Source organism: Oryctolagus cuniculus, chromosome 5, assembly GCF_964237555.1.
Source record: "Oryctolagus cuniculus chromosome 5, mOryCun1.1, whole genome shotgun sequence".
NCBI classification, from domain to species: domain Eukaryota; kingdom Metazoa; phylum Chordata; class Mammalia; order Lagomorpha; family Leporidae; genus Oryctolagus; species Oryctolagus cuniculus.
In genome coordinates, this window is record NC_091436.1 from 54,345,222 (window position 1) to 54,360,803 (window position 15,582).

Here is a 15,582-nt window from a genome sequence, read left to right on the forward strand (position 1 = left end):
GGTGAAAGAAAACTGGATTGTTATGTGATTTTCTTATTTATTTATTTATTTGAAAGGCAGAGTTACAGAGAGGCAGAAGCAGAGAGAGAGAAAAAGAGAGAGAGAGAAAGAGAGGTCTTCCATCTGCTAATTTCTCCCCAGTGGCTGCAAGTGCTGCAGCTGCACCAATCCGAAGCCAGGAGCCAAGAGCTTCTTCTGAATCTCCCTTGTAGATGCAGGCTTGGGCCATCTTGTATTGCTGTCACAGGCCACATGGCAGAGAGCTGGATCAGAAGTAGAGCAGCCGGGACTTGAACCAGCACCCATACGGGAAGCCAGCACCACAGAAAGGGCTTCAACCTGCTGCACCACACGCCGGCCCCATAGTTATGTGATTTTTAAAAATCCACCCCACTTTCAAAAAACAGCATTGTGTGTGTGCATACATATAAACTTTATGTCTATACATGAAGTGAACATGGCAAAATGGTAAAAGTTATTAAATCTATGTGTATTGATTGAACTCTAGTTTATACTTTTTTGTGTTATTTGAAATAGTTCAAAATGAAACACAGAAAAGGAAACCACTGGATATAGTAATATGACATAACAACCCCTATACAAAATTCCTCATATTCTAAAACATTTAAAAAGAATTAAATTACAAATGAATGAAAAATATAACCACATATTTAGAATAAATAAGATCCTGAAAAAAAGATTTCTTCAGTGTTTTGAGACCAAAATAAAATAGGTAAGAAATATGCTAGAAACAATGTAAAATACACAAAGAGCCAAAGTAGGATATGGGAGGAGCATTGGAATATTGCAGCTAGTTTAGCTATTCTTTGGCAATGAAGCATTAAGTCTTTGACAATAATGCAAATTGAAAATATACTATGAAAGTCAACATATAGTGAGAGTATAATTATTGTGTGGTGTCATATCATTTGGTATTTAGCTGTAAATATTGCTTCACTGACCTACCATGTAAATGACAATGTAGCCTTTCTTCCCCGAATTATCTCCAAATTATTATTTTGCTACCTAGACATCAGCAAAAATTAATGATTCTCTTCATTGGTGAGCACGTGAGGAAAGAGGCATTCTTACACACTATTTGATGAAAAATAAGTCAATATATTATAGAAAGCAAAAAGGTAATATCGGCCAACACTTAAAATATTTGGGCAATTCAACCTGAAGTTCATTTTTATTTCTTTACATTTGAAAGGGAAACAGAGATAGAAACACAGAAAGAACTTCCGACTGTCAGTTCACTCACCAAATTCCCAAAATAGCCAAGAGTGGGTTAGGCAAAAGCCAGAAAACTGAAACTCTGCCTGTGCTTCTTACAGAAGTGGCAGGGGGCCAGTGCCGTGGCTCACTAGGCTAATCCTCCACCTAGCGGCGCCGGCACACCAGGTTCTAGTCCTGGTCGGGGCGCCAGATTCTGTCCCGGTTGCCCCTCTTCCAGGCCAGCTCTCTGCTGTCGCCAGGGAGTGCAGTGGAGGATGGCCCAAGTGCTTGGGCCCTGCACCCCATGGGAGACCAGGAGAAGCACCTGGCTCCTGCCATCGGATCAGCACGGTGCACTGGCTGCAGCGCGCTGGCCGCGGCAGCCATTCGACGGTGAACCAACCAACGGCAAAAGGAAGACCTTTCTCTCTGTCTCTCTCTCTCACTGTCCACTCCCCCTGTCAAAAAAAAAAAAGAAGAAGAAGAAGAAGAAGAAGAAGAAGAGGCCGGCGCCGTGGCTCAATAGGCTAATCCTCCGCCTAGCGGTGCCGGCACACCAGGTTCTAGTCCCGGTCGGGGCGCCGGATTCTGTCCCGGTTGCCCCTCTTCCAGGCCAGCCCTCTGCTGTGGCCAGGAAGTGCAGTGGAGGATGGCCCAGGTGCTTGGGCCCTGCACCCCATGGGAGACCAGGAAAAGCACCTGGCTCCTGGCTCCTGCCTTCGGATCAGCGCGGTGCGCCGGCCGCAGCGCGCCGGCCGCGGCAGCCATTGGAGGGTGAACCAACGGCAAAGGAAGACCTTTCTCTCTGTCTCTCTCTCTCACTGTCCACTCTGCCTGTCAAAAAAAAAAAAAAAAAAAGAAGTAGTGGTGGCAGGGACCCAAGTACTTGAGCCATCAACTTCTTCTTCCCAGCATGAGCATGAACAGGAAGCTGAACCAAAAGTGCAGTTGGGATGCAAACCCAGGAATTTTGTGTGCTGATGCACAAGAACTTCTGCCATATGCTACACGGTAACATCACAAAGTGTGTTGTGGCTCAGAAAATGTACATGTTTTATATATCACACATATGTTAAATTTGCAAAATATTGTCATAATTATTTAATAATCACAACATTTGAAAGTATATGGGTGAGTGGGGCTGGAGAACAATTCTTGGGGAAGGTGTGCTGCCAGTGCAAAAAGTGCATAAGATATTTCTGTGACTTACTTTAGCTTTGTTGTTCTTGAGACTTTTGGGTGCTAAATAATATGGAAGGTGGGAAGCAAAGAGGCGAGGGGATGGTCTGTTCTCAATGTCCACTTTGCGAATGTTGTATTCCAAGAAGGGCACTCTATCAAGCGTGTCCCACTTTTCAGTTCTGTTTCGGTGGCCCTCAAAATAAATCAAACTTAGTATCTGCTGAGTCCAGACAGTACCTGTAAACACAGATAATCTGTTTTCATACCTAAAATAGCTTTGAATAATAACTGTGAATAGTAATGGTCAAACCACGTATAACAAACTTGTTTGAGGTGTTCTGACATTGTTACACCATAAATATGAAAACAAATACTATAGAAAATCTTAACTCCAACTTTACTTTTTAGTCTGTATCAACCACAAATAAATTCAAAGCAGTTTCTCCAGGTTCCACTCTCCATTCACTGCTAAAGTAGGGATCATGTTGACAAAGAAAAAAAAAAGCACCCTTTCAAGAACGGGCATGTAGACTAGTGGTTTAGGTTCATCACACATTGGGGTTTCTAGGTTTGATCCCAAGCTCTGGTTCCTGACTTTAGCTTCCTGCTAGTGTATGCACTGAGAAGAAGCAGTGGCTCAAGTAATCGGACTCCTACCACCCATATGGAAGACCTGGATTGGGTCTTTAGTATGTGGCTCTGGTTCTGACACAGTCCTGGCTGCTAAGGTTATTTGGAGAGTGAATCAGTGGATGGGAACTCTCATTCTCTGCCTCTCCCTGTCCTTCTAAAATAAGTAAAAATGTGAGGTTTTTTAAAATGTTTCTGCATGGTCTCCTATTGCCCATTAAGATTGTATTTTACCACATCTTTGTAGTGATGGTCTTTAGAAAGAGAGAGATTACACTATTAGATACCATTGACCAAGGACTTTTGCTGACTGGAATATAGCTGTCATAGAATACTTCCCAAGAAAAGGAAACGTGTTGGAAAATTAACCTTTATGGAAAGTATAGTCTCTAACGAGGCATTTACAATTTGGGGAAAGGAAGATTTTGTGTTGTCTCAGATCTGTCATGAGGAAAACAAAATCTTTTTGGAGCAAGAACAAAAGACAGACCTGTCAGACTCAAAATGGTTTTTCCCATGTCGAATGAATGATTTTAGTGTATTCTGTTCACAGAATTTATTATGTGTCTGTCACATTCCAAAACTGATACCATCCATACGAAAGCCCCTCTCCATTTAAACTCCTTTAGTACTTAAACACTTTCTGCAAAATACCTCTGGTGCCTAATCTTTCCAGGTCAGTGACCAGAGTATGAGTTAGCACTTGTTTCTTAAGGGCTGTCCTCCAGGTTCTGCCTGTCCCAAGCACAAGTGTCTCCAAATTAATCACCAACTCTGACACAGCAAAAAGACTGCAGAAGTAACAACTGCCACCTGCTGCACACTACTGATCACTGCCGTTCTCTACTACATACCCTAAAATGTACATGCACTACAATGACACTACTTACGGTTTAGCAAACATAGATTCTTCTCCTGGCCTTTTCCACCACCTACTTAAAAATGTCTTTAATTTTCTTTTAAATTACAAACAATATGTTTTCTTGATAAAGAAACTTTATGAAACTGAAGTATGTTTCAAACATGCAGAAGAAGATAGCAGAATGAAGGGCTATTTGCCTGGCTTCTTGGTTTATAATGTCTCTTATAGGGTGGCACTGGATTCCATGAAAATGTACAAATATTACGTTAATCAAAATTTTAGAGGAATTCCAAGATGGCTAAATTAAAAAAAAAGACATGCTGATTCTTGCCAAGGGAAGACAGAAGAATAAAAGTGGAGAAAGTATATTCCCATGGGAGAGTTGTAGAGAATTTTGCAAGCAATAAGAATATTTACAGAAAAATCACAGAGCCAAATGATTCCATATCAATAGCAACCATGAAATAACTGGCCTAAGTTCTCCAATTAAAATTCCACAGGAAGAAGAGTAATGCAATGGAGCAGTGTGGAAAGTTCAAACACTCAGCAGTGAACAGACACACCACCTAGCACCATAGCAGAGGGCTACAGAAGATGCCAGGTTCTGAGAGCAAGGTGAGGACAGACTGAAGCAGCCCATGCCAATAACATTGCATGAGGGAGAATGGAAACACATAGTCCACATCTTTAAAGAAAAAAACTGCCAACTTGGAATATTGTATCCTGCAAAGCTTTCATTTATGAGTGAAGGTGAAATGAAAACCTTCCATAACAAACAGAAATGGAAAGGATTTGTCACCACTTGTCAAGCCTTACAAATGATGCTTAAGGATATGCTACACACAGAAGTACATAAAGATATTCATCATTATGAAAGAATGTGGAGGCAGAAAAACTCAAGTAAAAGTACAAAAGAAATCCAAAGTAAACAATAAGAATATTTACAGAAAAATTGCAGAGTCAAATCATTCCATATCAATAGTAACCATGAAATAACTGGCCTAAACTAACTGGTGAAACAACAGAAGGTGAGGACCTAGTGAATGTGTGGAGCTAATGAACTGAGACTGTGAAAAAAGAGATGGTGGGTGAGTGAACTTACAGAATTCATTTGAGTACTCTCTAGAGATGCTACAATTCGGTAACCTTGGCAACCACGTAGGAGACTGTAGGAGAATTTGAGCCCACACTGAGGGCAGAACAGATTCCTTGTGTGGTCCTTGGGAAAGAGCAGGCGAACGTTATACCAACAGGAGCCAGAGATTGGAAGCTGACTACCTTCAGTTATTCTCAGCTGTGTGGAATTACTTCCTTTCTGAATAAAAAGAGAGAGAGACAGAGAGACAGAGAGAAATTTACCATGTCTAACATGGGTGTGTCACCTTTGACACACCCTTAACCCTGAAGAACCAGAGCTCTCTGGCCACACCCATCTCAAGCCTCTAAGGCTACATCAAAAGCAGACAGTCCACTTAATACAGTCATAGTATAACAAGAAAAAAAACACCACAGCGAGGGAAGAAGAATCCAACGAATATCTCCACAATGCCAAGCAACAAACACTGAAACTGAGGAAGCAAGAACAAAGAAGATAGTATTATGCCCCCAAATGAACAAGACACCCCAAGCCAAGATTATGAAGATGATGAGATAGAAGAAATGCAAGATATGGACTTCAAAAATTTATGATAAGAACATTTAGAAGTTTTCAAAAACAAATACTTGAATTACAGAAATCCTTACTGGACAAGACAGAAAATCTCTCTCATGAAAATGAAATCTTAAGGAGGAATCAAAATAAAACGCAGAAATTTGTAGAACAGGAAAGTGTGATAGTGAAAAGAAATCAGAATGAAATGAAGAACTCAATAGATAAAATGACAAACACATTAGAGAGCCTTAAAAACAGAGTCACTGAAGCAGAAGAGAGAATATCGGACTTAGAAGACAGAGCACAAGATAGCTGGGCCGCAGCTCACTAGGCCAATCCTCCACCTGCGGCTCCAGCACCCTGGGTTCTAGTCCCGTTAAGGACACCAGATTCTGTCCCTGTTGCTGCTCTTCCAGTCCAGCTCTCTGCTGTGGCCAGGGAGTGCAATGGAGGATAGACCAAGTGCTTGGGCCCTGCACCTGCATAGGAGACCAGGAGAAGCATCTGCCTCCTTGCTTCAGATCAGTGCGATGCGCCGGCCACAGAACACCAGCCACAGCGGCCATTGGGAGGTAAACCAATGGAAAAGGAAGACCTTTCTCTCTGTCTCTCTCTCACTCACTGTCCACTCTGCGTGTCAAAAAAAAAATTTTTAATAAATAAATAAAAGAAGACAGAGCACAGGAAAGTATACAGTCAAACCAAAGTGCTGAAACTTAACTGAAAAGTGATCGCTGTTAAATGTAAGAGTGGGAATAAGAGAGGGAAGAGATGTGCAATTCGGGACATGCTCAAGCTGACTTACCTCAAACGGTAGAGTTAGAAACATACCAGGGGATTCCAATTCAATCCCATCAAGGTGGCATGTACCAATGCCATCTCACTAGTCCCAGTGATCAATTTCTGTTCACAATTGATCATAATGATAGGTCTAAGAGTCAAAGGGATCGCATAAACAAGAATAGTGTCTGCAAATACTAGCTGATAGAATAAAAAAGGGAGAGAATGATCCAACATGGGAAGTGAGATACACAGCAGACCCATAGAATGGCAGATGTCTTAAACAGCACTCTGGCCTCAGAATCAGCCCTTAAGGCATGCGGATCCAGCTGAAAAGCCCATGAGAGTATTTCAGGCATGGAAAGCCAAGACACTCTGGGGAAAAAAAAAAACTCTAAATGAAAGATCTCCGCGAGTGAGATCCCAGTGGAAAGAACGGGTCATCAAAGAAGGAGGTACCTTTCTCTGAAGGGAGGAGAGAACTTCCACTTTGACCATGGCCTTGTCTAAAAATTATCAGAATCAGTGAACTCAGGGGGCTTCCATAGCCTTGGCAGCTCATGACAAGAGCCTAGGGTGATTACTGATGCCATAAACAAGAGTGTCAATTTGTTAAGTCAACAACAGGAATCACTGTGCACTTACTCCTCATGTGGGATCTTTGTCCTTAGTGTGCTGTACATTGAGATTTAATACTATAACTAGTAGTCAAACAGTATTTTTCACTTTATGTTTCTGTGTTTCTTTACTTAATGTATGCTAAACTGATCTTCTGTATATAAAGAGAAACGAAAATGAATCTTGATGTGAATGGAAGGGGAGAGGGAGTGGGAAAGGGGAGGGTTGTGGATGGGAGGGACCTTATGGGGGGGAAGCCATTGTAATCCATAAGCTGTACTTTGGAAATTTATATTCATTAAATAAAAGTTTAAAAAAAATAAAAATAAAAATAAAATAAAATAAAATAAAATAGGCCAGTGCCGCGGCTCACTAGGCTAATCCTCTGCCTTGCGGTGCCAGCACACCGGGTTCTAGTCCCGGTCGGGGTGCTGGATTCTGTCCCGGTTGCCCCTCTTCCAGGCCAGCTCTCTGCTGTGGCCCGGGAGTGCAGTGGAAGATGGCCCAAGTGCTTGGGCCCTGCACCTCATGGGAGACCAGGAGAAGCACCTGGCTCCTGCCATCGGATCAGCGTGGTGCACCGGCCGCAGCGCACTGGCCGTGGTGGCCACTGGAAGGTGAAGCAACGGCAAAGGAAGACCTTTCTCTCTCTCTCTCTCTCTCTCTCTCTCACTGTCCACTCTGCCTGTCAAAAAATAAATAAATAAATAAATAAATCAAAAAAAGAAACAGCTCATCTTTCTCTTTAATGTCACAATAGATGTGTTAAGAGAATAGTAGGATAAGTGTCTTAAATATTATGAATTCAGTAAGTTGTTGCATAAAATGCTATAAAGCATGGTATAGAAAATATCAATTTTAAAATCCCAAGACTTAAATAGTATTTACTTGAAAGACAAGCAGAGTCAGAAGCAAGAGAGATCAGCTATAAAAGTTTTAGAAAATTTTTGTTAGCTGACAGTCTCTCCACCTTCTGTGCTTTCTGATACATTGCACACACTTTTATTATGATGCAGACAGAGAATCACATCTCCTTGTCCCTTCCTCCCCCGTCGGACTACAAGATCTTTTAAATCACAGATCCATGCTCATTCTCCTCTGGACCCTCAATGCCTAACAAATGCCTGGCATATATTAACAATTCCATTATTACTAGGTGAAAAAGTTCAATTTCTTATTTTGAAGATATATTAATTTTAATTTTAAACAGAGTTTAAAATCCTAGAACTTCTTTTAAAGTTATGTAAGAGTCTGGTACTTAGAGTGAATATTTTCTTTCTCTGAGAAAGAAATGTGGCCCATGAAAAGATCTGGTTTCAATGAACGTTTTAACTTAGAAGAGGAGAAGCCAACAGGCTAGACAGCGGTGACTGTGGCTGAAGAGGTGAGGTCTGCAATTACTTCCTTGGAAAGCAGAGACTGGACTAAGGCAGTGTCGTTTGTTTTCCTATTGTCATGTGTTGAGTATGTTATTCAGGGAAAGAGGTAGAGAAATGGTGTCTTCATGGGCAGGTCCACTCTGCCTGTAGGTGTGGCGAATCCACTGAGCTAAGATCTCAGGTGAAAACTTGCCCCTGAGTTGTACAGTTGTAAATTTGACCACATGAATTGTTGTCCAAAGTGGAAAATTATATGCATCTGAAACAAAATATTGTTGGCTTCTCAGTGTGGGATTGCCTTGGAATTAAAAATTCTGTTTGCAGCAATTAATTGATACAGAAAGATCTATGTTGAATAAGTATGTCTAATAAGACTTGTCAAAATAATTTGGTATTAATCACAAAGTTGTTTCAAATATAATACTGCATGTAATAAAACTTGTCAAAGTGAAAAAATAAATAAATAAATAAATAAATAAATAAAAGAAGATAGAGCACAGGAAAGTATACAGTCAAATCAAAGAAAAGAAGAGGAAATTAGAAATCTAAAAATATTGTCGGGAATCTACAGGATACTATTAAAAAAACAAACATTCGGGTTCTAGGAGTTCCTGAAGGCATAGAGAGAGAGAAAGGATTAGAAAAACTTTTTAGTGAGATACCAGCAGAGAACATCCCGGGTTTGGAAAAGGACAGAGACATCCTAGTACAGGAAGCTCATAGAACCCCTAAGAAACATGACCAAAAGAGATCCTCACCACGACACGTTGTAATCAAACTCAACACAGTGAAACATAAAGAAAAGATTCTAAAATGTGCAAGAGAGAAATGTCAGATTACTCTCAGAGGATCTCCAATCAGACTCACAGCAGACTTCTCATCAGAAACCCTAAAGGCTAGGAGGGAATGGCGAGACATAGCCCAGGTACTAAGAGATAAAAACTGCCAGCCCAGAATATTATATCCTGCAAAGCTCTCATTTGTGAATGAAGGTGAAATAAAGACCTTTCACAGCAAACAGAAATTGAAAGAATTTGTCGCCACTCATCCAGCCCTGCAGAAGATGCTTAAAGATGTGTCACACACAGAAACACAGAACACAGTCATCAATATGAAAGAAGGTAAAGGAAGGAAAACTCAGAACAAAAGATCACAGGAAGTTCAAACATATATTAGAAAATATATTGGGGAAAAGGGCAGGGCAAAATTACTACTTATCAATAGTCACATGGAATGTTAATAGCCTCAGCTCTCCAGTTAAAAGACACATGTCTTTAGATATGTCAATAGACATTTTTCAAAAGAGGAAATCCAAATGCCAACAGGCACATGAAAAAATGTTCAAGATCACTAGCAATCAGGGAAATGCAAATCAAACCCACAATGAGGTTTCACCTCACCCCGGTTAGAATGGCTCACATTCAGAAATCTACCAGCAATAGATGCTGGAGAGGATGTGGGGAAAAAGGGACACTAACCCACTGTTGGTGGGAATGCAAACTGGTCAAACCACTATGGAAGTCAGTCTGGAGATTCCTCAGAAACCTGAATATAACCCTACCATTCAACCCAGCCATCCCACTCGTTGGAATTTATCCAAAGGAAATGAAATTGGCAAAGAAAAAAGGTGTCTGCACCTTAATGTTTATGGCAGCTCAGTTCACAATAGCTAAGACCTGGAATCAACCCAAATGCCCATCAACAGTAGACTGGATAAAGAAATTATGGGACATGTACTCTATCGAATACTATACAGCAGTAAAAAACAATGAAATCTGGTCATCTGCAACAAAATGGAGGAATCTGGAAAACGTCATTCTCAGTGAAATAATCCAGTCCCAAAGGGACAAATATGTTATCCCTGATTGGTGACAACTTACCAAGCACCAAAAAGGAAACCTGTTGAAGTGAAAGGGACACTATGAGAAACAGTGACTTGATCGGCCCTTGTCCTGATTGTTGATGAACAACTTAACACTTTATCCCTTTTAGTATTTTTTTGTTCTACTTAATACTATTGGTTGAACTCTGTAATTAACACACAATTATTCTTAGGTGTTCAAATTTAACTGAAAAGTGATCCCTATTAAATATAAGAGTGGGAATAAGAGAGGGAGGAGATGTACGATTTGGGACATTCTCAATATGACTTGCCCCAAATGGTGGTGTTAGAAATGTGCAAGGGGATTCCAATACAATCCCATCAAGCTTGCATGTGCCAATGCCATCTCACTAGTCCAAGTGATCAATTTCTGTTCACATTGATCATACTGACAGGTCTAAGAGTCAGAGGGATCACATAAACAAGACTAGTGTCTGCTAATACTAACTGATAGAATAAAAAAGGGAGAGAACGATCCAACATGGGAAGCGGGATACACAGCAGACTCATAGAATGGCAATTGCCCTAAACAGCACTCTGACCTCAGAATCAGCTCTTAAGGCATTCAGATCTGGCTGAAGAGCCCATGAGAGTATTTTAGCATGGAAAGATAAGACACTCTGGAAAAAAAAAAGACCTAAATGAAAGATTTCTGGGAGTGAGATCCCAGTAGAATACACGGGCCATCAAAGAAGGAGTGGTACCTTTCTCTGAAGGGAGGAGTGAACCTCCACTTTGACTATTACCTTGTCTAAATAAGATCGAAGTCAGCGAACTCAAAAGGCCTCCATAGCCTTGGCAACTCATGACTAGAGCCTAGGAAGATTACTGACGCCATTAAGAAGAGTGTCAATTTGCTAAGTCAACAACATGAGTCACTGTGCACTTACTCCTCATGTAGGATCTCTGTCCTTAATGTGTTGTCCAATGTGAAGTAATGCTATAACAAGTACTGAAACAGTATTTTACACTTTGTGTTTCTGTGTGGGTGCAAACTGATGAAATCTTTACTTAATTTACAAAATTATCTAAATTGATCTTCTGTATATAAAGAGAATTGAAAATAAATCTTGATGTGAATGAAATGGAGAGAGAGCAGGAGATGGGAGGTGTGCAGGTGGGAGGGAAGTTATGGAGGGAAAAAGCTATTGTAATCCATAAGCTGTACCTTGGAAATTTGTATGTACTAAATATAAGTTTAAAAAAATAGATCTCCCACATGGGTGAGAAGAACCCAATTATTTGAGCCATCACTCCTTCCTCCTGGGGTCTTCATTAGCAGGGCAGTGGGGCCAAAAGGCAGAGCCAGGAATCAACCCATATGCACTAACATGGAAATTGCTAATTGCTCATCCTAGATTCTGATTTTAAATGCATTATTTTAAATGTTTCATAACTGAATGGTATTTCTTGGGGTTTGTGGTAAGTTCTATTAGCCAGGTGAAGCATGTTCCATTTTCTCCCTATTTCATTATAGTTTCTGCATTTATTGACATGATAAGATGCACTTTCTCCTTTTCTCTTGGTATATGTAAATAATGTTTTAGGTAGAAAGCATTTAGCCTAGCAGTAATACATCCTTGTCCCACCTCAGATTCCTTGAGTTAGATCTAATGTAGACCCTGGTAGGCAGTGATATGACCCAAGTAATTGGCATTCTGCCACTCGAATGTGAGACTTGGCTGACATTTATATCTATGAAGTTTGATTCCTCATTCAAGATATTTGAGGAGGTAGAAAAAGGATGAAATACCAATCACTCTCTGCCTCCCTCTCTCTCTCCCTCTCCCTAATACATAAATATAATTATCCTTTAAAGTTCTTAATATATATTGATTTCTGCAAAAAATCCCTGTTAATCGTGGTATGTATTTTCTTACCTTGCTGGATTTGAAATTTTTATTTTTGGTTAAGGATTTTTGCATCTGTGATTGTGAATGTTCTAAAAGAATGTGATATACCAAAAATCTTGTAAATGCTACTGCCTAAGTGATTTATCTACAAGATAGATTTAATATAATAATCCCAGAGACAGCAAGGCCACCTTAGGATGGGATAGGCACTGATGTATGGTTTTCCAAAATCTTGGGCAGGATAAAGAGAATGGGAAGGACATTTTTTGTTACTGAGATGCTTGACCTTGAACCAAGAAAACTGAAATGCCAGCAATATCTATGGAAGAAAAGGAAGAAACCATTTCATTGTTACTGAACCATCCAACAGACAATTTTCACAGGATGGAGGAATACAGAGGCAAGACAAATAGTTACTAATTTGCAAAAAGATATAAAGGTCAAGAAACTCAAAGCAGAGTGTGAAAAGGAAGGGCTAGAGCATTTTTGTAAAAATTAGGAAGAGGTATTTTTGTTATTATTATTGCATTGACTTAGACTCCAGAAAGTCTAAGAAGCTTAAACCACTCTTTACATCATTGTTTCAATGGCAAAAATAATACCATATTCTAAAAAGGACAATTTAAAAATAATCTTTTGCAAAACATAAATTCACATGCACTTATTTTAGCTGAAAATGATTTTGTAAAGAAATACAAAGTAATTAGAGTACTGAAAATCATCATAGGAACAAAATCCATCTGGGTTTTTTAATTTATATTTCCCTCATTTTCTTCCTGATCAAACAAGTCAGCATTTACCAAGTACCTGTTCTTGCCTCAGTATTTGAGTTCTTCATATTTACTATCAGACATTACAATGTTTACATTGAAAATGTCCTTATACCATAGAGATTTGAGCTTATTTAAGTTCTTTTCTGACTAAATTGCAGTGGCTTCTGCTACTGTTGATATCCAGAAAAAGGCTTATTGATACACATTTTTTACCAAACCTAAATGAAAACTGATCCCAGATGGTTGCTTGTTAAACTTACCAGATTTGGGATATGTGATTACGAAGACATCGTCATCTCTGATTTCAAAGTCATCTAACTTTTCCAGTATTTTCATATCAACAAGTGTACGTTCAAAATTACAGCCTTTGAAGTTCAATAAATATTTACGTGAGTTGTCCATAACTTTTCACCTACAAGTAAAAACAGATAAATATCTCTTCAATTTCTTCAATTACTGAAACTTAGTGAGTGCTGCAATGTGCCAAGCATCAATTAAATGTCTTATATAAACCAACTCACATAACACAACAAGCATGTTATATATTCATTATTTAACCCACAGTAATCCAATATTGCTGTTGTTATCATTATCTTTAAAGAAGAGGAAACTAAGACACTAAGAGGTTAAATTGCTTTTCCTAAAACTTCATGAGGGAACATGATTGTGATTTCAAAGATACAGATGAGGGCAGTAAAGCACAGTGAAGTCAATCCTATTACTCAAGTTTGTCCATCTATTACAAGTAGAATGAGAATGATTTGATAACAGAAAATTTGGCCAAAGGGTCCATGTTTTTAATACACAATTTCTTGTTATTTTATCTTTTTTTCTGATATTTTCATTGGAAAGCATACGAAATTCTGGGGCTGGCGCTATGGTGCAGAAGGGTTAACACCCTGGCCTGAAGCACCAGTATCCATATGGGAGCTGGTTCGATACCTGGCTGCTCTACTTGCTATCCAGCTCTCTGCTATGGCGTGGGAAAGCAATAGAAGATGGCCCAAGTCCTTGGGCCCCTGTACCCGTGTGGGAACCCAGAAGAAGCTCCTGGCTCCTGGCTTTTGATCAGCGCAGCTCCAGCCATTGCAGCCAATTGAGGAGTGAAACTTCGGATAGAAGATCTCTCTCTCTCTCTCTCTCTTTCTCTCTCTCTCTGCCTCTCCTTTTCTCTCTGTGTAACTCTGTCTTTCATATATAAATAAATCTTTATAAAAAAAGAATAGGAAATTCTTCGATGAATACATTTTATTAATTTAAGGAATATATTTTGTTTCTGGCTTGGTTTTGCTTGTTTGTTTTCCCTAGAGTGTAAATAACCAGTTACCCTGGAAGAAATTTCTGCCTGTGGAATCTGATATAGTGTTTTAAATGAATCATGGAGAATACTCTGCACGAGTAGAAACCTGGGAAATATGGATTCTCGATAGTTGTAGAATGCTGTGTGGTAATTGTAATTTCTAGCAGAAATCAGAAATCTCAACAAATGAAAATAAGAAAATTAAAAATGAACAGTCTAAGAACAAATATTTTAAAACTTTTGGCTAGTCAAAAAATGCCATTAGCTCTGCATGAGACTGAGAGTGATTTTAACATCGACATCACAATTTCCCAGGACAACTTAGAACTTAGCTTTTTGGATTGTGGTGATAAATATTTTGCATTGCATAACATGAACAAATGGATAAGTCCATAAGTAGAAATTTTAATTGAAGGAAAACACAAAGATGAAGCATGGCTCATTATCACAATCTTCCTCATAGCCCACAATGCCACTCACGCACTCTCCAAAACCCCAGCACAGATTCTAGAAACTCTGGATGCTGACAAAAGAGAAAGAAGTGTCAGAATCTCCACATCATTCTGAATGAATCATGCATTGCTGTCATAAATATGGAAGAAATTGATTGTATAAATAGAAACAGCATCTGTGTCTCCCTCTCATTCTTACATTGAGGTCCCAAAGGAAACAGGAAAAATTAAAAATTAGGGAGAAAAAGGTAAATGCACCTGTTATGCAGAAAAAAGGCAGAAATTTTAAAGAGACCCTCCGTCTCTCCTTTTCCTACTCACTGTTGTAGATCAGCCGAGGAAGCAAAATCACCACTGATAGAATATCAGGGATGAGAGGAACTGAGGTGTTGCTGCGAAATAAATATTCCCTACAGAGTTCGTTTTGGCCAAAGAGTACTGTTCTAGAAAACAAACTGGTAGCTCAGCTTGGATTAGTTGAGTAAGATTTTGTTGATATTAGGGAAAGCATATCAGGTTATTCTAGAAACATCAAAGGAGTCAAACCATTTGGAAATACTAAAGAAGACTGCCCTACTAATTTCAATAATTGTGAAACAGTCAAGGAGTATTGAAAGCTATAGTAATGACATCCGTGGGCCTGAGTTACAGGGACTTGCATCCTTTAGATATATGTAAGGAGCCTGATTTCCATTCTCAGATCTTTGTTGACACCTACCTCTCTTTTGTTTTTCTCTTATTCTCCTCTGGTTTGTTTTTTCTATTGAAAAGCTGGTTATGGTTGTGGAACTTTCCAGAGATCTTATCAATCCAGTTAGTATATAAATTAATTTTCCAGAATTGTCCTTTTTTAAAAAGCTTTATTTATTTATTTGAGAGTCAGAGTTACAGACACAAAGAGAGAGGTCTTCCATTCACTGGTCACTCCCCAGGTGGCTGCAAAGGCGAGAGTTAGACCAATCTGAAGCCAGGAGGCAGGAGCTTCCTCAGGGCCTTCCACAT

At 39.5% G+C, this 15,582-nt stretch overlaps 1 protein-coding gene across 2 annotated transcripts in view; it reads right to left on the reverse strand.

Annotated features, from left to right (window-relative positions):
• Positions 1 to 15,054, reverse strand: part of SULT3A1 (ST3A1) — a 28,790-nt gene extending 13,736 nt beyond the window's left edge. The window contains exons 1-3 of one of the 2 annotated variants that reach the window (XM_008263298.4): positions 14,902 to 15,054; positions 13,089 to 13,240; positions 2,429 to 2,637 (exon numbers count right to left, since the gene is read on the reverse strand). In XM_008263298.4, coding sequence (XP_008261520.3) covers positions 2,429 to 2,637; positions 13,089 to 13,230 — 351 coding nt within the window. In that variant the 5' untranslated portion in view covers positions 13,231 to 13,240; positions 14,902 to 15,054. Of the gene's footprint in view, positions 1 to 2,428; positions 2,638 to 13,088; positions 13,241 to 14,838 lie in introns of both variants that reach the window. The other variant, NM_001082210.2, reaches the window with a different exon arrangement.
• Between the last annotated feature and the right edge of the window lie 528 nt (positions 15,055 to 15,582).